This window comes from Pezoporus flaviventris, unplaced genomic scaffold (assembly GCF_033815535.1).
Source record: "Pezoporus flaviventris isolate CSIRO_AGI_PZ_B2104156 unplaced genomic scaffold, CSIRO_AGI_Pfla_v1 ptg000054l, whole genome shotgun sequence".
Taxonomy (NCBI): domain Eukaryota; kingdom Metazoa; phylum Chordata; class Aves; order Psittaciformes; family Psittacidae; genus Pezoporus; species Pezoporus flaviventris.
This window is the reverse complement of record NW_026892602.1, coordinates 235108-256920: the sequence shown is the minus strand read 5'-3', so window position 1 is coordinate 256920 and position 21813 is coordinate 235108. Positions and strand designations below refer to the sequence as shown.

At 42.8% G+C, this 21813-nt stretch overlaps 2 protein-coding genes across 2 annotated transcripts in view; both read left to right on the top strand.

Annotated features, from left to right (window-relative positions):
- Positions 1 to 21813, top strand: part of EDC4 (enhancer of mRNA decapping 4) — a 227228-nt gene that overhangs the window by 160369 nt on the left and 45046 nt on the right. The window lies entirely within an intron of this gene.
- On the top strand, positions 4229 to 21708 carry NUTF2 (nuclear transport factor 2). The gene is made up of 4 exons (XM_061468856.1): positions 4229 to 4375; positions 6431 to 6502; positions 9692 to 9790; positions 21154 to 21708. The coding sequence occupies exons 1-4, from the start codon at positions 4277 to 4279 to the stop codon at positions 21265 to 21267; spliced, it is 384 nt and encodes a 127-aa protein (XP_061324840.1). The 5' UTR covers positions 4229 to 4276; the 3' UTR covers positions 21268 to 21708.

Below are 21813 nucleotides of genomic sequence, written 5' to 3'. Positions count from 1 at the left end.
TAATGTGGGATGTTGGACACAGGAGCTTTGCTGTGTGTGCAAGGATGCTGTGTACCCCAAGGCATTGTGCAGCAGTGGCAGTGCCAGGCCAGGGGATGGGCATGGAATGAAGATACTCGGGATACCATGGTAACTTTTATGCTGAGGTTTGTAGGAAGTGTGGTGAGAGATGTGTGGAGGACTGGAGTTCACCCTTGAGGATGTGTCAGTGTGTGGCCTGGCAAAGGTATTGGAAAATGTGTTTTAGATGTCACTGTGGAATAGTCCACTGTGGAGCAACGGTTCTAATTCTGCAGTGTCACCGTGTACCTATTGAAGAGATTGCTGCTGGCAGCTGCAGCTTTTGTGCACTGGATTGGGTTTCAGTTCGAGCACTGACTGCTGGGTGGTATTTGAGGTGAGAGATAAATACTCTAATATGAGCATATTCGGGAAATTGAGTGAGTAATGTGAATTGAAGTGTTATACTCCATGAAGGTAGCTCAGCTTTGCTGCTGTACTTCTGCGTAGAAGCTGTTAATCAAATTGACTGTGATGTTCTGAAGTGGATGTGATGAGGTATCTTTGCAGTGACAAAGGAAATTAATTGGCTAAAGGAAAATGTCTCGTTTTCAGTAAGGAATTAAGGTAGAATATTCCATAATGCACTTACACAGTGGTAACTTCCAGCAGGTGCCTTTAGAAGGACAAATATAGCACGTCTTAGGTGCTTTGTAGCTTATTGAAGCTTCTTTTATATGCTTTAATGTTAGCTGGATATTCTTGCCTCTGTAACCAAACTTTGAGTGAACCACAGATTCGGCTGGATGGCTCTGAGGCACATCAGTGTTGTCTTCATGTTTGACAAAAATAGAACATCTGCATTCTTCCTAGTGTTGGAATAGATGTTAAAAGCCTTTTATATTACACTTACATTTATTAGGCTGTTTAACAAGGTATCATGGATAGTGTCTTATTGAAGGGGACTGGGCTTGATGACATGCAAGAGTATTTCTATCTTGTTCTTTCTTTAGGTACATTACTAAGCTTCTTGTGTCTGTGATGGCAGGCAGAAGACATGAGAGCATAGAGGAAAAGGTGGCAAATCAGAAAAGCAAAATAAAAAACCCATCTGCGGAGAGTGAGAGCGTTCAGCAAAACCATATGAGTGGCACAGGAAAGAGGGCAAGGTTGTAACGAAAGAAGAAGAAAAAATCAAGGAACCGCTTCTTTGTGTGTGTGGTTCCTTCTGCAAAATCAACACTATAACTGGTCAAATTAATGCTGATTATTATTTGAGGATATTTTACTTGCCAAAGCACAAATACATTTTTTTTAGAAGGAGGTAGCAAGGCTAGCATGCTTTTAGTTTTAGAAACCATAATACTACTCTCTGTATTTAAAGTATTAGTTCCTTCATTTCTTGCAGCCTCAACGGCTTTCTCACAGTTGCAGGATTTAACAGAATGCATCTGGTGCTTTAGTGGGACTCTTGTGCCTTGAGGAGTTAAAAGCCTCAGGTCTAAATGAGGTGCAGTGCTAGCATACAACTTGATCTTTGCTTGGTATGATGGTACAGTGAGCTGCTGAGGGGGAATGCACGTTGTGTGTATGTAGTTTAATGTAGGAATAGCTAATTTGCTTTAGCTTCAGGAGAATAACCTGTGGATTTTTGTTGTTCTCTACTTCATCTCAACATTAGATGTGTGGCAGTTTAACCTTTATGCTGTCAACTAGATTTGCACTGGAATATTTAGAAAGTATATATGATAGTGGTGTGAGTTCATGGGTTGGAGTTGAAGTTACAACCATTCATAAAAACTGAAAGTAAGTGATTTTTCACTTTGACTGCTTGTTGGTTCCACCACTGCCATCCCAAGCTGCACACCTCTAGATACCTTCAGGTCTGGAATGGAAACAGCAGACATCAAGACTAAATACAAGTATTGCTGGTTTTCCAAAAGAGACATGAGTCTTCCTTGACAGCAGGGTGGGCATCCTGCAGTAAAGTTTCCAGGTAGTTAGTGTGATGATTTTAGGGTGATTTTCTTTCACTATAAATCCTGTAATACAAGCGGAAGTTATTTGATTTCTACATCTGCTCTAGGTTAGGCTAGTATGTGAGAACTGTGGATGTGCAAACAATCCAACTTTTGTGAAGAAGTAGGTTTAAGTTGTTTGGTGGGTGTGTTGTGGTTTTTAAATCCATTGTACTTGAATGGCTTTTTAATTTATGATCTGTTTTCCCAGAGGAGTGACCACACTGGGTAGAACTCCTTCAGACCAAGTCATGTGTTGCAAGTACTAGTGGAGCACTTGGGGTGGTGACTGATGCCAGATTGTAGATCTCCTTGGAGAAGTTCAAATATAAGTTATGTGGCAACAAGTCTTTGAATTTCTAGTCTGTGTTAGTGTGCAGGGCTGCTGAGCTTGATGTTGATTATCAGGTGGCTGATAACCATAAAATCCTAGCCTAGTTTGTGTTGGAAGAGACCTTAAAGCTCATCCAGTTCCAGCCCCCTGCCATGGACAGGGACACCTTCCACTAGACCAAGTTGCTCCAAGCCCCATCCTACCCATTTTAAAATGGAATACATATGTTTAGCTCATCTTTGACCTCATCCTTGAATAAAGTTGAGATTCTGAAGTGCACTAGAGAGCTGGCATGCAGCCAGCATTAGTTGGAAGTCAAAACTCACAGCATGCTTTTGGGGTGCACTGTCCCACCAAAGCTCCTCCTGCTGAACCTCTCCTCTTTCACAGGTTACAGAGCATTCCGTTCTCAGCAGGTTCAACCACCTTGCCAGCTCTCTGTGCTATCACATTCTCTGCTCCATAGATGCCAGCCATTTTCTCCCACAGGTAGTTCTGAGTATCTAAGCTCTAGCGGTTCTTGGTTTGTATTTTATTTCGGTAATTGAATTAACCACCCTGAAAACTTGTATGCTGTCTTCTGTTACACCGTTGGTCTTATAAAATATATTTGCTCTTCTGTAAGTCTGGCCAAATTTGTGTAATCCTAATACTGCTGGCCTAAAACATGAAAAGAGCTTTCTTGTCTGAGGCACAGAAAGTTAGGCCTGGTGATACTTGATGTGGAGAACTTGGTAATATGGTATTTTGCTACTTTTAAGAATTTGTCAAATCTTAGGTATGTAAGTAATTGACATCTAAAGGAAGCCAAAATAGCTGTCATGTCTTGTGTCCTGAACCAGAATTTCACCCCTTTGCACATTCACAGTGCAACACAGACCTGTGGTTAAAGGGTTACTGGTCAGGGATTGCAGAGAGGATCTAGTGGCTGGCAGATCTTGATGTTTAGCAACTATAATTTAGTTTGTTTGAAGTAAACTCAGATCTTGAAATGTAATGTCTATTATTTTTAGTGCAGTGGTGTTCTCTTTTGAATTTTAGCACATTTCTTCAGTCTTTCAAAGAGATAACATGATAAAGAAAATTGCTGTCTTGAAAAGCTCGCTGGCATGGTAAAGCAATCATTTGTACTGATACTGCGTGATCATCTGCCTGGACTGTTGCACATGCTGTATGTCTAATCCCTCTAAAATAGAGGGACACTTGTTTGGAAGTGTGGGATGCCCCTAAGCTTCCAGTACCTACCCTGGGACCTGCGGGCTCTCACCACTGTGAAATAATCATGGTTTGTATCTTGGAATTGCTGCAGGCTCATAGACAAATGCCAAGTGTACTTCACCTTTAGTGACAGAAGAGGGAAGTGTGTTAAGCAAAGAGCTAGTGAATTAACTCCTATTGTGTACCATTGATAGAACACTCTTCCTTAGAGTGGCCTGGGGATGGTGAAGTATTGAGGAGCTGAACAGATAAATCAGTTGGTGTAAGGCAAGTGCAAACAGTCCATATTAACATATCAATTGTTTACAGTAAATGAGATCAAGTTGAAATGGCAAGTGCTTGCCGGCTTCTTCAGCTGGTATAATTATTGAAATATGTGAATATAAGGTGGTAATGATCAGTTTTGTTTTCATTTTCCACTTTTGTATGTGAGTTGTGACTTCACACTGAAATGACTTTAGAAGTCTCCAAATAAACTTGGATACCAATTGGTTGAATTCCTTATTTTTGTTTACAAGTCTGGAGTACACAAGTGAGGTTTGTCCTACTTTTTCTAAAGACAAATTCTGGCCACTTGAGAGGACCTGTGTTTATTGCTGCCTAACACTGAAGCAAAGTGTTATGATTATTTCTGTGACCTTTTTGATGATGGCTTGTTTTGTTTCTCTTTTTTTTTTTTTTTTACAGTCTCTGGTGAGGATTCAGAATGGGAGACAAGCCTATCTGGGAGCAGATTGGGTCCAGCTTCGTACAACATTACTACCAGCTTTTTGATGCAGATAGGACTCAGTTAGGAGCAATATATGTAAGTATCTACACAATGGGGGTTTGGGCACTCTCCCATTATCTGTTGAGGTTTCCCTTCATAGACCATGTGGGAGCAAACAAATTTTATAGCATGTGGGAATGCAACAGAGAGCTCTTGGATTTACTTTGCATTCCTGTATCTACTTCACCTGAAGGTTCAGTTTTCTGCTTTAGTGGTGTAATCCAAGTCAGTTGAGCTTTTGTCACAAATTCCAGGTAGGGATGTGGGCCAGTCATTTTTGCTGTGAATTGCTTGAACTATGAATCAGAGTACCAAGCCAAAGACTTGTTCTGCAGTTACCCCCTGCAGTTGTTTGTCAGGAAAACGCTGCAGCTACTTCTTTCCTCTGTTTTGTATGTGTCACTACCTATAATGAAATACTTTGCTATTTTTTTATGCCATTTTTTAATCTGTAAGGCTTTGGGATAGAGGAGGAGTTGCTATTTATTTTTGAAGCAGTTGCTCCCAGATTCTTGATACAGCAAGTGGCTGTGAAGGTAATCCGTAGCAACGAGTCAGGTGGACACTAATTAGGTACAGTGTGAAGCTCAGTGCTTTTCAGGAAGAGCAGGTTTCCTCACCAGCTTAATTTTTGTGTGCTGCTCTTTGAAACATCAGGAAGGTCCTGCATCACTGTGTGCTCACCAGCTGATTGCTGAAGTGGTTTCAGTAAGGCAAGTTCTGGGTCCCTTCTGCTTTTGTGGCTTTATATACTTGAACTCAATAGTACTTGAAAGGTAGCCTCTTTCCCTGGCCTGGCTTCTCAACTGGTCAGCATCAGGTTGATGTCATGTAAGATGTAAGTGGCATCAGCCAGGTGATTTGCTGTGTGACCTCAGGTTACACAGTCTGTCTTCTTAAAAGAGCCTGTCCAAACTCAAGAGCTTGAGGTTGTATTCAGGGGCTCTTCATACTGCTTTTGGATGCATCTGTGACCCTGAAATGCTTCATGCTGTGGCCCCAGTTCCCTTCTTTGTTCTTTTGGCTCTTGCTGTACTGTATAGTTCCTCTTGATGATAAGTGGAGGACCAGAAGCTTTTTTCAGAGTGGTTGTGATGTTCTGCAGGTTCAGCACAGTGTGGCTGGAAGAAGCGGCTTTTTGATATGGTGCGAGTCAAAAACAGGCCCTGGAAAGTCTACCTGAGAGCATGCAAGTGGAGTTCTTAGGAATCTGCCATTTTCTGCTGAGGCATTCAGAGCTTCAATAAGAGTTAAAAACTGGATGGGAAAGAGTTGGGAATTGTGTTCCCGGAGGTATTTAAACTCAAAAAGGTGGAAGGAATTCCCATCTGTGATAGGGTGCACAAGAACTTGGGCTATTAGGTGTACGCTGAGGATGCTGTTTGGAGATGGCAGCAGGCATACTTTGAGTTCAGTGGAAACCAATTTAAATGTCTATTTGCCATGGTTTAAGACTGAATTTGAAAAGGCAGAGCTGTGTCAGTGATTGAATATTTTAGTTTAAACAGAAGATCCTAAGCTGAGCAGAAAGCTTCTTGTCTGTTGCTGTTGCACCTGACAAAGCGTGCTCAGAACACCCTCCCTCATATCCTGGAAGTGCCTGTAAGCTGAGCCATCTCAGTCACTTCATGCCACAGAGAGCAGTCTGTTAGAAAACCTTTAGAGGCACATTCTATGTTTCTGGGTGAGTAGGATATACAAATTGGTATCTGAGAGGAAAAAAAATTGGTTGAGAAACTCATTTTGCCAGATTTCTTAATGTTTTTGTCTTTCTACATGCTTGACTTCGTGTCCATAGGTTTATTATTATTTGTTGTACCCTTTAGATTTGTTTCTGAGAGCTAACTTTGATATAAAGGCAGAATTTTCTTTGCTGGTAGAATCATGATAATGAAATTTAGTCTATTTAATTTCTAGTTGATTATTCCAGACTTTTTCAGTTGCTCTTTGTAGCTTCTTTCTATCTTCCTTGGAGGTAGTTTTCAAATAGCTGGCTCCTAAGGATCTGTGCCAAGTAAACCAAGTCCCTCACCAGGCTTCTTTAAGGGTTACCTAAGCAGGCTGATGATTTTTTTCTTTCCCCCCCCCCAGATTGATGCATCATGCCTTACGTGGGAAGGACAGCAATTCCAGGGCAAAGCAGCTATTGTTGAAAAACTCTCTGTAAGTCTCTAATCCTTCCTGAATGCTTTGGGAAACAGTTCTGAAGACTCTTTAAGTGAATGGCTTCTGAAAATTTGAGTTAGACTTCAGCCGTTTAAAAATATCAAATGCGGGACTTGTACTTCCAACTTCTGGTCTTCAAAAAACATTATTTATGATTAATTGTATGTAGTGTGGTGTTCCACTGGGGGCTCTACTGGTGGAATGTTAACTGACTCCCTTAGCATGTGAGATTGTTTTGTGACTGTAATTACATTTGACATTGTTAACTTACTTCTAAAGAAAGTATAGTTCATAAAGTGACCTTGTGATCTAGAGGAATAAAAGGTGTTTTTTGCTCTTTTAAAGCATGCCAAGGAAGTAGCAATAGCAAACTTATTTGGATCTGCCTGTGACAGGCTAAACATTATTACAAGGAGCCATTTGCTTTCTGGTACATAACCTGCAAATATTTTCTGCAGTGGAGAGCCTGACTTCTGGATGCATCATTTCTCAGCTCTTCAGATGTGAGCAGTTATGGTTATGACTTTGAAAGCAGTGTTTCCTCTTCAGCAAGTGACAGGAGAACATTCCATAACTCCATAGAGACTGAAATTCTGTGTTTGTTTAGTTAAACTTGGAGAAGTTTTATTTTTTTGAGTAAATCTATGCTTCTGTTATAAAACTGGGTGTACTTACAAGTTGTCATGAGACTTGAAAGTTTCTTTCTCTCGCAAGATGTGGAGGGCATGCTTTAGGTCAGACGTTCTGCTCAGAGCATGGTATATCAGGCAGATACACCATTTTTATTGCAGATTGAGAAGAAAAGGCCTTAACTTGGATACTTGTCTTGTTGCACAGCTACTGCTCCTGTGTTTTGGAATCACTGCTTTCATACAGGACATTTTGAACTGTGAAGGCTGAGGTTTTCCCTCAGGTCTGTATTTTAGGTGCCTGCATTGCCTTTGAGAAGGTCATTGCTGGTGCACCTGTACCTTGCTACAGAGCGGGAATTAACACTTGATCCTTCTTTCTTAATTGGTGCTGGACTTCAGAGTTGTTTCTAATAGAGTGCCTGTCCTAATCAGTGGCAGCCTGATTTTTGTTGAGCATTTGAAGTAATTATCCTGTAGTTCTATTAACCTCCTGGACCAAGGAGGAGGGTGGGACAGGTAGCTTTGTTGCCAGGAGTGAGGTTTCAGTTACTCAACTATATTCTTGCAGAATTTCTCTTACCTGGCTTCGGTGAGGTTTCAGCAGTTCTGGTGGTGAAAGCACAGACAAGTTTTAATGTCAGAGGACACAAAAGCCTTGGCTGTTGTGTAGCTTCTCACGTTAGTTGCTTTTTTGTACTCTTGAGATCAAGAAATGCTTCCCTCCAGTACAGATGGATGTCCATAAGCAATCATCCTTTTGAGGTAGCCTCTCTATTGTAAAAATTGGTGATCTCTCCTATCAGGTAACCCTACTTTTTCCAGTGGGATTTTCCCCACTGCATCACCTGAGTAGCTCACTTGGCTGGCCAGCCATTGGGGTCCTTTTCTCTGAAGGGGACAGTCAGGTACTTGAAACAGGCACTGTCTTACCCAGCCTTGTCTTTGGTTCATTGTCACCATTTTGTAGCACTCTTGACTCCAAAGCTGGAAAGTTTTCTTCCCCTGGTCTCACCTCTCATTGGCATCTTATCATACTGACAGCTGAGTTCTGGGTACAACTACATTAATTCCCCTTCATCCCTCTGCCTTTTCAAGAGACTCTTCTTGCAGGATTTGTTCAACAAGAAGCTGTTGTGCTGAGGTGAAACCAAGCTTCATAGTACTCTTTTCTCAAAGGAAGGGTGTGCAGTGCTCCAGCCTGTGTTTGTACAGGCCATGTGGGCACATTGCACATTAAAGTTTGGGATAATGACCCTGGAAGATACTCTGCAGGTGCTTCAGGAAAAAATACTCACTTTTTTTTTTTTTGTTCCTAAATGTCTATTCCATATTACAAACAAGTTGGCTCACTTTGCAGTTCATAGTAGGTTGGGATTCTTCTCCCAGCCAAGCGGAAACACTGCAGGCTTTAGTGAGTGTTCTTGAATTGTGTGCCTCTGATTAGAGGGCTGTTCCCTACACTTCCTTTGCTTCCTCAGGTCCTGATCCTTCCACAGTTTCTGTGTTATCTCTTATCTAAGGATTTAGCTTACTGGTATTCTTCCTAGTGCCTTCAGCTTGTACAGGCAAAACTGTACTTCACATTCTTGACACTGGGACTCAGGTCTCCCATTCTTGTACCCTAGGCCTTCTAGGAAGTCTTTCAGGCTCCTTCTGCTAGAATGAAATGCAGAACCTGTCAAAGAACATGTTTGGGTCTACTTGAGCCTGTTAACAAACCAGGGAAATGAAGCAAAGCTATTGAAGTACGCTCTGAGGTTTAAATGACCACATGCTGATGTCCTCTGCAGTGCATGGACTCTGGGTTTTGTGATCTCTCAGAGCTCCATTGTGCTGAACTGCCTCTTCTAAAGCATCAGCATTAACACAGCTTTTGATAGAGTAGTGCCAAAATGTCATTTGTATGACAGGACTCTTGAGATCCCCTAAATATTTTATAGTCATAGCTTGGAGTCGTCCATGGTTGGAATATGAGAGTGGTTTTGGTTGAAAGAGAGGAATTACACCCCAATGTCTGGTGGTTTTCAGTGTGTGTTCCTTGCACATGTAATTCCAGACACAGTTGCACTGGCTACATGAGCATTAAGGGAAGAAAAAAGGGGAGAGGTGGATATGTGAATTTCCAGTCTTGGAAACTGGTTCTGGGTCAACCATGTTTCCTTTCTGTTCATAGCCACTTGAACAAAATAGTCAACTGGGAGTTGTCTGGTAAACCCCAGTATGGGATCATACAGTCTTTGAACACTGTTCAAAGCACTATTTGATCATGTTTGTGCCTTCATCATGTGGACTTTCCGCTTCGAGTTGATCTGAAACTCTTCAGGCAGTGTAATTAGACCAGGAAAAGATGCTGTTTACTGTACAGGGTGACATTATTTCATGTCTCGGTATTTGAAAAGCACAGTTGTTGTGATCAACCCAGCCCAAGTAGTGCCGAGTTACAGAAGTACTGCCAAAATAGTCAAATGCTTCATAATGTTGGATTTGCTTGATCTTTGTTTTGTCATCATGCAGTGACTGTACACTTCCTTATTTTGCTTTCTTTTCATTGCAGAGCCTCCCTTTCCAAAAAATACAGCACAGCATCACAGCACAAGACCACCAACCTACACCTGACAGCTGTATACTCAGTATGGTAGTGGGACAGCTTAAGGTAAACTCCTTCCATGACAGGCTAACAAATGCTTATGCTGTAGGTTTTATTTTCAAGATTCTAAATAATCTGATCTCTGAAAACATTAAAATGCTCTCTTGGTGGGGAAGGAACACCAGTAAGCTTGTATTGGGGCATCATTCTCCTGCTCTTCCAGACTGTCAAGAAACTGCCTATCCCTTCAGATAACTAGCATTAGGTAAACCACCTGTAATTTGACAGCCCTGTGTTTTCTGCCAAGCAAAGTGCCATGGTTTTTACTGTGCATCCAAATATCAGAAGTTCTGGAAACATCAGTATTTCCCTTACTCTGCAGTAAGGCTTCAGTGTCTTCTGTTGTGTTTAAAAGCATTATTACAGTGTTCTTGGATAATATAAGCACATCTCAGTTAATGTGCTCTTTGATGTAACATGTGGATTGAACTGTGGCTTTGCAGAGACTTTGTTAGCTGTCAACCCTTCAGTAAGACCATGCTTTTTTATTTGTTATCACTGTACACAAGAACATAGTCCTGGTGTTAATGCAGTGCAGTCCCTCTGTGGTCAAAAGTGGTTCAACAATGGGAGTGTGGCCTCTCAGATCAAACACTGTTTAAACAGCTGCTTCTTTGAAGAAATCAGATTATTTTTCAGGCTGTAGTTTGATAACATTGTGGTTATTGTTCAGTTACGCAGCTAAACTGTGTAAGCTGACCCAGTCCTGTTCTTTTGAGGACATGTTGCATCTTATACCAGGGTCACAGATTTGTAAATTGATAGGACTACTTGTGAAAGAAATTGTCCTGGAATCTGCAAAAAATATCCTGTATATGAAGTCAGCTGAAGGCAGAACTTGCTCACAGTGGGCAGTGATTATTTACAAAGTGTGAAATTACATAACAATAGTTAAAATTACTGGAGGTAGTTTTGTCAGGGATTGGTCCAGCCGCGCAGTCAAGTCAGGACCCTAAGGCCATCCAGTCTTTAGAGTTACTTGATCCCAGTTTCTTTTAAAGTAGCTGTTTAGGCTTCCTTTTCCTGTTAACTCTGAATGGCACCTTCAGCATCAGTACATTCAAACTTGCACTGACTGAACTATTAACTAAGCAAACGTAGGACTGAAAGTCTGAATTCCTCCTGATTGTTTTGGGCTGGTACTTGAGAAGAGTGGTTCCCAGTGTATTGCATCCATTTCTAAGCCTAACATAGATAGCTTTGGCTCTCACCACAGCTGCTCCTCTTCCTAGCTGGAAGTTGGGTTCCAGCTTTCTTGTTGCTCAGTCCCACCTGCACACACTCTTGAGGAAAGACAGCAACACATGGCCATGGAGCACTAAACTGCAGGACAGGCATGAAGTCAGATGTGCCGAGCTCATCTGTTATAATCTTGGGTGTGCACAAAACTCAGTGATGAGCCCAAGACTTTTTGACTCAATGTCTTGGGTCATTCATATCTGCACCTGGTTTTGCACTGTCATATATCTAAGGTTGTTGCAAAATCGTCAAGCAGATGGCTGCTTGCAACAGTGATTGTGTTGAATCCTGTGTCAAGGTACCAAGTTCTGAAAGATTGTGTAAAGCTTTTGGATTTTCTTATGCTTTAGTATAGTCATTAGGGTTGTAGATGCAATCTGGCAGCTTTCCATAAATACCATGGCTTGGAGTAGTGCTGTTTTTGTTCTCTGAATAACTTTCTTGGTATTATCCAGAATAATTCAGGGATCATGTGTTAGTGCATCTGTATTTGGAAAGAACATAGTGGATGAAAGTATTCCTATTGCCATGATCAAATCTAATTTGTTTGTGAGTTTTTAGTAGGAGAGGCAACATTTTTCCACTCTTTTATGTGTCTCTAGTTTGAGCTTTAGAAAGCACATTTCCATCCTCACCAGTGCCCAGTACAGGGCAATCACTGCCCTGGCCCTGCTGCCACACTGGTGCTTATACAGGCCAGGATGCCTTTGGCCTTCTTGGCTGCCTAGGCACAAGCTGCTCATGTTCAGTTCCATCAGTCAGCACTCCCAGGTCCTTTTCCATAAGCAGTTTTCCAGCCATTCTTCCCCACACCTGGCGTGTTGCATGGTGGTGTTGTGACCCATGTGCAGGACCTGGTACTTTGCCTTGTTGAACCTTATCTCACTGGCCAGAAGCCATTGATCCAGCCTGTCCAGAGCCCTCTGCAGAGCCTCCAGCAGATCAACACTGCCTGAAAACTTGGTGTCGTTCACAAATTTACTGATGTTGAACTCCATCCCCTCATCCAGATCTTCAGTGAAGATGTTAAACGGCACTGGCCCTAACACCGAGCCCTAAGGGACACCACTAGTGACCAGTTGCCAGCTAGACATGATACCATTCACCACCACTCTTTGGTCTCGGTCATTCAACCAGTTTCCAACCCAGCAAAGAATCCACCTATCCAGGCCATGAGTAGCCAAAGCCTCCCAGAGAACGCTGTGGGAGACAGTGGCAAATGCTTTACTAAAGTCCAAATAGACAATGTCCACAGCCTTTCCCCCATCAACCATGTGGGTCACCTTATGGTAGAAGGAGATCAGGTTGGTCAAGCAGGACCTGCCCTTCATGTACCCTGGTGTTGAACTCAGTGCTCAGTGGTCGTGATCCCTCCTTTTTCCCACACTTGCTTTTGATCTCACTTAGGATCATCTGCTCCATGACCTTCCCTGGCACTGAGCGCAGGCTGACAGGCCTGTACTTCCTGGGCCTTCCTTCCTTCCCTTTCTTGGAGAGGCTTCATGTTGGCCAACCTCCAGTCCTCTGGGACCTGCCCAGTAGACCAGAACTGCTGATAGATGATGGAGGGCGGCTTAGCAAGCTCCTCTCCCAGCTCCTTTAGCACTCTTGGGTGTAACCCATCTGGCCCCATAAACTTGTGTAATTTGTAAGTGGAGCAGGAGGTCACTAACCATTCCCTACTGGATTATGGGGACTTCAGTCAGCTCCCCATCTCTGCCATCCAGCTCAGGGAACTAAGTACCCTGAGGATGACTTGGTGTGACTATTAAAGACTGAGGCAAAAGCAGCATTAAGTACCTCAGCCTTTACTTCATCCTCAGTCACTAGGTTTCCCCTAGTGTGCAGGAGAGGATGGAGTTTCTGCTTTTATTGCTAATATAATTTAAAAAGTACTTTTATTTATCTTTTATGGTAGTGGCCAGATTTAGTTCCAGCTGTGGCTTTGCCTTTCTGACTTTCTCTCTACATAATCCAACAACATCCTTGAACTTTTAATGGGGTAACAGTCCCTTTTTCCATAGGTGATCAATTTTCTTTTTCCTGCATTCCACCACTATCTCCCTGTTCAGCTAGGCTTGTCTCTTCCCTGCTGGTTTGATTTTTGGTACATAGGGACCACCTGCTTCTGCACCTTAAAGATTCAACTTTTGAAGAGTGTCCAGCCTTCCTGGACTCTTTCGTCCTTCTGTAGCGTTTCCCAAGGAATTCTGCTGACCAGTGGCCTAAACAGACTGTAGTCGTCCTCCTGGAAGTCTAAGGTGGAGGCTTTGCTGACCTTCTTCCTGACTTCTCCAAAGATTGAAAAGTCAGTCATTTTGTGATCTCTTTGCTCAAGGTGTGTTCATGACATGAGCATGAACCTCGTTGTCATAGGTAGAGAATACTTGTGTGACTAGATCCTCATTGACAGCCATTTTAATGCATTGTAGTGCTGTTCTAGATGCAGTACTGTAACTGGGAATAACTGGGTTCAGTTAGTGCCTTGTAATGAGTGGTTCTTCTGTAGCTCCAGTTGAACAGGGTGCACTTCAGCACACAAACATGGAGCTGCATACTTACTTTTGTTTAAAAGTTGCTTTCTTAATGGTGTGGTAGTTCAGCTTGCACCCATTGGTCTCAAGAAAAACTGAAGAGAAAGCTGCACAAGGGGAGGGCGCTTCCAAGACTGGCAGTAGTAGAAGGGAAAAGCAACGCTTACAGTTATCTTTTCTATGGCCCTGTGAGCCAGATTCTACAAAGCCCAGTATAATCAGTGTATATGCTTTTGAATCCTCTGCCGTTTTTCAAAACTTGCATCATTTTACATAACGAAGGAGCATGCATTAATGCTTTTAATAAGTAATCTAAGAAAATAATAATACTAAAATACCTGTGACATGCCCTTTCTAAGGAGTTGTTATTGGTATGATATTTAAATGGATTTTCTGAGGCCTTTGTTGCTTGAGTTCCTAGTCCCAAAAATTCAGTGGAAACTCATTCTTAAGTCAGCTGGGCACATCTTGCATTTCTTTCTTAAACCATTATATTTTGATATTGTTTGATTTTTAGGGGGAGGAGAAAAAACTCAAAACCAAAGGAACCTTCTACTCTCCCTGCATATGTTGTGGGGTGAACTGCTATCAAACTGTCACAAAGCCTCAGCTCTCTTCTTAACTACTCAAGGAGAGTTCTGAAGAAATCACAGGGCCAAGGACTATTACTGTCAGACCCTATTTGTTTTGCCAGAGTACTATGCCTTAAGCAAACCTGCAGGTTTGAGTTCCCTGTTAGAGGGGAATTTAACTGGGTCAGTAGAAATCATTACTGCTGTGTGACCAGGTCAGGATGTGTTATCTGTTCCAGCCCAACATGCTAATACCAGTATGAGCTGTAAATTAAAACAAAGCAACGTATTCTGCAGCAGAATAATCATCTGCACTGAGGGGACTGGGCACAACAGCTTCTTGAAGATGATGTTGGAGAATAATAGAGCCTCTAAATGGGGTGCATGTTACCAGCAAGGATCTTACTGTAATTCTCTTGTCATGTTTTATTACTATTCTTTGTCTGGGTGCATGTTTGCTTGCTTCAACTAGGAAGAATAAGCACCAGTTTAAGCCTGTAGGTGTGAGTTTTATTTGGTGTGACCCTACTTTGCCAGTGTTCATCCAGAATGTTACCCAGTGTGTTTCACCTCATAACGTATTTCTCCTGTCATGCTCAGGCAGATGATGACCAGGTTCTAGGCTTCCACCAGTCATTTTTGTTGAAAAATTTTCAAGGTGCCTGGGTGTGCACCAACGAAGTCTTCAGGCTAGCCCTCCACAACGTCTAACCCTCTGCCTTACCACTCTTCCATGCAGTCCTCGCTGTCCTGGTTGAGTAAGAAGTGCTCTCTTCTCACTCTTCTGTCACTTGAGCTCGGCTGAGAAGCATGGTTGTGGCTTGGGCCTTCTCAGAGCAACCTGGCAGACCTGTGGCTCTCCCACAGAGTGTGGATTTTGAAGTGGTTGTTGCAGAATTAATTGTGAATAACTAATTGTTGTGGAGTGTTTCCTAGCCTTAAAAAGGAAAGGCAGTTTGCAACTAAAATCACTGGCTGGTTTTGTAATGCATGCTGAACACTTAAAGCAGTGCTTAAAGCCTGTTAAATGAGGCTTAGCGTTTGAAAGAACCTGCTCTCTTAAGTAATTAGCCTTTCCTTTGAGATAAGGATAGTTGCAGCCCTACAGTTCAATCAGCAGATGCTGTGGTGTGCTAGTGGAAGAGTAAAACTGTCTCTCGCCAGAAAAGAGAAGAGCTGTGCAGCTAAACTTGAATTGCAGAGTAGTGTTGCATCTAATACACTGACGTGACCCATGGCTCTCTGAGGCGAGGACTTTGTACAGTTTGAGCCTGCAGGTCAGAAGGGATGTACTAAAACTGGAAGTAGTCAGAAAGCTGCCAAGATTGTCAGTGTTCCATACACAGATTGTAGAGCTGGGAGAGGAGAGACTAAGGGCTATCTGCCCTGTAGGTGGAAAGTAATTGAGTACTTAACCTGAAAGCAAATTTTCTTCGTGGTGCCACACAGCATAACAAAGGACAGTAGTTGCAAACCAGAACTTGGGAAGTTCAGACTGAGCACCAGGGAAGATTCCCACTGGAAGGCTAAAACCGTGGTGCCTGTACACCTTGTGAAATGTCTGTGCTTGGAGGCTTGGAAGACCCTGCTAGACAAAGCTGTGCCTGATCTACTGGGAGGTGTTCCTACCCATGGCAGGAGTGCTGGAATAGATGACCTTTAAAGGTCCCTTCCAACCCAAGCCATGCTGTGATCATGCAGAGCGTGAGGCTGGCCTGGAAACCAGAGGATCCTTCCAATCTGCTTCTGCTTTTGTTTTAATTGAAGGATGTCATGAAAGAATTAGAACTGCATAAAGGAAAGCTTTGTGGGATAAATAAAGCCCCTGTGTTTCAAGCCTTACATCTAGAAAGCAAGTTTGAGTTGGATATAGCTGATTTTGGATGGGAAACTAAGGGTAAAGAATTTGTGATGTTATCTGAGCTGTGGTAAAGATGGGATAGAACTAGTCTATGCCTTCTAGAGCATTAGTCACTCAGCTGTGGGTCTTTGCTGTGTGTTAGTAGGACATATTCAGAATTTTGGGAACAGACTATAATTTACTTTGCCTTAAATATAGCCTAGGATTTTTCTTGTTTTTAAAGTATACTGCTCCTCTGTGCTGTGAAGATACAACATGAAGGGAATGAAGAAAGCAATAATGTGTCTGTATTGAGGAATTTGCCATCTGAACAACAGCAAGTATTTGAGGAAGAATTCCCTTTTATTTATTTTTTTTTCATGTGTCCAGTCCTGAATTGTGCAAGAGAGTAGGAAATTCTCCTCGAGCCAAAGCACTAAGAGCTGCAGTGCAGCTGGGCTTAGCAGAAATGGATGAAATCTATGCTAAAACCACTTTGGTGGTGGTATCTTTTTTCCAGAGGCATACTTTTAAATTGTACTCATGTCAGTAACGACATGCTCAAATTTGGTATACAGACTACTTACAAAACTTGTAATAGATGCCCCAGTGACCCTAGAAGACCATGGAGCAAATGAGAGTATACTAAATGCTGAGTAACAGCTGTGATCAGAAGCAATTCAAGCTGAAATGATTCTGCCTGCCTGGTTTAAACTAAGGCATTAGAAAGGAGCTGACATGAATATGAATTCATTCCAACTTGGTCATGGCTAAAAGAAGACACTCTCCTTTTATGAGGAGTCACATGGAAAAGTAGGACCTTGTTCTTTCTTTTTCATTAGCTTAAGAGCTAAAACTGGAAATTGCCCAGAGAAGCTGTGGCTGCTCCATCCCTGGCAGTGTTCAAGACCAAGTTGGATGGGGCTTGGAGCAACCTGGTCTAGTGGAAGGTGACCCTACCCATGGCAGGGGGTTGGAACTGGAAGAGCTTTAAGGTGCCTTCCAGCCCAAACCAGTCTGGGATTCTAAAAGACAAAGGATAATGGGTATAAATTACTCCTGAGGAGATTCCAACTGGACACAAGAGGAAAATTTTTCACACTGAAAACAACCAGCCACAGGAATAATCTCCCCAGGGAAGTGGATTCCCCAGTGCTGGACACTGTTCATTTGGCTGGACAGTGCACTGGGCCCATCTAGTCTAGATTGTGCTTTGCCTAGAAAGGTTGCACCTGATGATCCTTGAGGTCCCTTCCTACCTGGTACTCTGTGATTTTGTGATTAGTCAAAAGGGATAGCATTAGTAAGATGGTTTACAAAGTCATGTCATAGAACCATAGAATGGTTTTAGTTGGGAAGGACCTTAAGATCATCCAATTCCAACTTCCTTTCACAGGCAGGGACACCTCCCTCTAGATCATGTCACCCAAGGCTCTGTCCAAGCTGGCCTTGAACACTGCCAGGGATGGGGCAGCCACAGCTTCTCTGGGCAACCTGTGCCAGGGCCTCAGCACCCTCACAGGGAAGAACTTTGCCTTACATCTGTGAGAAACGAGCTCACCTTTAGAAAAATTTAACTGGGGACAAAGTCAGTGGAGCAAATGTTTATTTACAGCGCTGGCTGCATGCCTTTGTATCCTGCATGCACACTTGTGAGTACAGTCAAATTTTCTTATAGTCAAGCCTTTTACATATTCGTAGGACTTTCAGGAAGACAAATCCCACCTCCCAATGGCTGATGCAATCTTCATTCTTTCTTCTGCGCATATCCAGGAGGGTCTTTTAAGAGCAAATTGATAATGGCCAGTAGTCTTCTTTGATATGGACTTTTGACCTACTTAACCCCATGCATGTGCCTAAAGCCCTTGTAACTTGTTCTGTTATTTCCAGACTAGATGTTGGTTTGATCAAGCATGACTGCCATATATCCTATGTCTGGCTGTAAAAGTCCCCTGTTCCTCTTTGTTTCACAGTTTCAGGAACTTACATTCTTCTCATCTGCCTATATGATTGTGCTTAAGCAGGGTACAATGCAAAAACAAAGATAAACCAAGCTTTTGTGGAAGCGAACTATTTATGTTGTTTATCACATATCTAACCTGAACTTCCCCATTTAAGTTTAAACTCATCACCCCCTGTCAGATTGGTACAGTCCCTGACGAAGAGTCCCCTCTCTGGCATCCTTGTAAGCCCCTTTCTGATACTAGAAGGCTGCTATGAGGTCTCCATGCAGCTTCTGTTTTCCAGGCTGAACAGCCCCAGCTTTCTTAGCCTTTGATAGTACAAGCTGTGCTCCTGCCCGTGATCATCCTCGTAGACTCCTTTGGATCTGCTCCAGCAGCTCCATGTGCTTCTTATGTTGAGGACACCAGAACTGTACACAGTGCTCCAAGTGGGGTCTCATGAGAGCAGAGTAGAGGGACAGGATCACCTCCCTTGACCTGCTGGTCATGCTGCTGGGGATACAGCCCAGGACACACAGGTGGTTTCTGGGTGCAGGTGCATGCTGGAGCTGGCTCATATTCTGTTTGTCATCAGCCAGCCACCCCCAAGTACTTCTCCACAGGGCTGCTCTGAATCTCTTCTCTGCCCAACCTGTAGCTGTGCCTGGGATTGCCCCAACCCAGGTGTAGGACCTTGAACTTCGCTTTGTTGAACTTCATGAGGTTGGCATTGGCCACCTCTCCAGTATGTCCGTCCATGCCCCTCTGGATCCTGTCCCTTCCTTCCAGCGTGTTGACCACACCACACAGCTCAGTGTCATCAGCAAACTTCCTGAGGGTGCTTGGTCCCAATGTTCATGTCACCAACAAAGATGTTGACACCACTTGTCACCAGTCTCCAGCTGGACATTGAGCCATTGACTGTAACTGTCTGTGTGCGACCATATCTCAGACTTTAATGTACGGCTTTAATGCTACTCAGTTTTCTTAAAGATTCCTTCATGGCCAGAAACCTACCAACTATCAAGCAGCAATTGAGGCCATAGTGTAAAGCTAAAAGAGGCATAAACACACAGGTTTTGGTTCACAGGCCAGCTCTTCAGCATGGATAAGCAAGCATCTCTTCTTAGCAGCTGTAACAGTGGTAATACTTCCCCTGAAATAGTTGGCATGACTGCTGCCATGTGCTAATTAACAAGATGGATGGTGGGTTTAAGTCAGCATTATTGCCTGCATTCAGACTTTGCTGATATTGTTAGGGAGCCTCTGCCTAATGCAACAGAAGGTATATATCGATGTGACAAAAAGCTGCCCAAGTTCATCACCCTGTTGAAGAGTGACTTTATTAACACTTGTCTTGCTTGAGGACTTTTCTTTCGTTTGTCTACTGAAAACTTGAGTTGCTCATACTTCTGGCCTTGTTGCCTTCTTAAATTCTGGCTGTATTTTCCTAATTCATTTTGTCCTGTATGGTTTTATAGTTATTTATCTTACCTGTTCCCCTCACCCTGCTTACAGTTTTGCAAGCCAGAGAGTTAGACTCTTGTTGACTTTCTTTGGTAGGAAGCTGTCCTGTAGCTGGATCATCTTTCTTTCCTTCTCTGGTCTTTCCTTATTGTATAATATTTATTTTTTTTAATACTAAGAAATGCATGCAGGATTTGGTATGTGGGTGTTCTCTGTGTACTTATGCAGTTGCCTACTGCAACTGGTTTGGTTTGGTTGTCTATTTGGTTCTCTATTCCTTTCTAATAATTGCTAACCCTGTGCTTGCCCTGATAGCTTTTGCGCTCCCAGCTGGTTTAAAAAATAAATAAAACCTGTCCAGTGTGATTTCAGCTGAGAGGTCATAGCTAATCTGGTTTTCCTTTGTGGATTAGCATACGCTTACTGAAACTGCACTTCATCTACACCACTTTACTTCCTAGGCAGTTGTCACTGTGAAATCCTCACAGTGGTTTTAGAGCTGAATGCTGCTTTTACACGCACTTGATCCTGCCAGTGCTTTGGCAGACCTGCTGGTTTGTGGTGTAACTGATGGCCTTAGCAAGTTGCTTCCCAAAGCTGACTTGTTTCCCAGTCAATTTACTATTTATGTATTACTTCTTAAAGTAAAGGTATTTTTGTGTATTCTGTAGTCTGCTTTGTTCTTCCACTTTTCATGTGCTGGACATTGGTGGAGAGCAGTAGAGCATTATGAGTAACTATTCAGCTCTCTGACACGCTGTTTCATGTGCTGCTCTTCCTTCTGCTTTTCAGTGCCTTGTTTTTAATGCATTTCCCCCTTTTTCTGAAGCTAAATGGCTGTGTGCTGAAAGAATAGAGCTTAAAATCTCCCAAAATGCTGAATAGATTTGTGAATGTGAATGACCACACTGTGGTCACTATCAGAAGACTGTTTTGTAGCTTGGTCCCATGCTGTTCCGATCATGTCCTGTTGTGTGATTTCCAGCTCATCTGGGAATCATTTCTGTTGTTTTCAGGCTTCAGTTCCTGCATGATGTCTCTGAGAAGACTGGTAAGCATTAGGTCGGAGAACTAGACTCCCTCTAATACTATGTTCTACCTTTGTAGTAAATAGCACATAGCACAGACCCTATGCTAGTGCATGCAGGTGAATTGTCAAAGGCAGGAGTTGAGGCTCTGCTGCAAAGATTCCCTGGGCTTGGAACACCTTCTTGCAGCTATAGCAGATACTTTGATCCTTTTGAGCTGTTCCTGGTGGCAGAGGTGTAAAGTACAGTGTTGCTGGCCAGCTGAACCTACTCTGGGAATGCTTTCAAAAGCCTCAATTAGTGCCTAGGTCATTGAGGCAATATTGATACCAACTTTGGCAGAAACTCCCTTCTGTCAGCAAAGCACAGCTGAAATCTGACTTTGAAGCACCTTGGTTTATGCCTGGTTCCCAGGCAAGGCCCAGAGCAGATGTGTGATTCAGCACTGAGGCAGGCATGCTCTAATCAGTGTGGTGAAGCTGCAGGAATGGCATGGCACTGGGTCTTCCAGAAAACCCCAACTTCAGATCATTGCAGGAGTTCTGTGTCCTTAGGCCCTCAGTGTTTGTCTGCAAGGTGCCCTGGCAGAACTTCTAATTGTATTAGTGTCTCTCTCAGTATTCTGCATCTTACAGCATGTGACATCACTGTGAACATCAGCTTTTCAGTTGTCTTATTGTGAGTTTTGGAATACATTTTGCAGTAAAAGAGCTTTTTGAACTTTTTTTTTTTTCTTCTCTCTGCAGGCTGATGAAGATCCTATCATGGGATTCCACCAGATATTTCTATTAAAGAACATCAATGATGCCTGGGTTTGCACCAATGACATGTTCAGGCTAGCACTGCACAACTTTGGCTGAGCTGGCAACCCTGAAGCACCCCAGCTTTATTTTTGATGGTTTGGTTGTTGGGTTTTTTTTTTCCTTCTCTCCTCTTACTGGTATTATTCACACTCACAGAACATTCCAAATATCATACACAAACCTGCAGCACTGCAGAGTGTGAGCAAAGCAAGAGCTGTGACCTGCCCTTCTGCTGAGTTTACATTGTCAGAGGTGAATTTCTTGTGCATGATGTTTGGAAGTTAGACTTAGCTGCATTTGACAAGAGAAATTTGTGTTGTACCAGCATGCCTCAGAAAGAAGTAATAATGCAAAAGGTTGTTGTTACGTACTGACAAGATGCTGTATAACCCAAAGACATGAAAGAACAGCAGCCTGTACAGCCCAGATACTGATTTGTTCAGATGTTCCAATGCTACATTACACAATAAAACCTTGAGATTTTCTTAACAGTTTAAATTGTTTTAGTGAGTTGGATATGGAGTAGGTGATAGTACTTGCTGTGGATGTCCTGTGTCTGCCTGGTGTGGAAATGCTTACAAACTTGCTTACAAACTTACAACT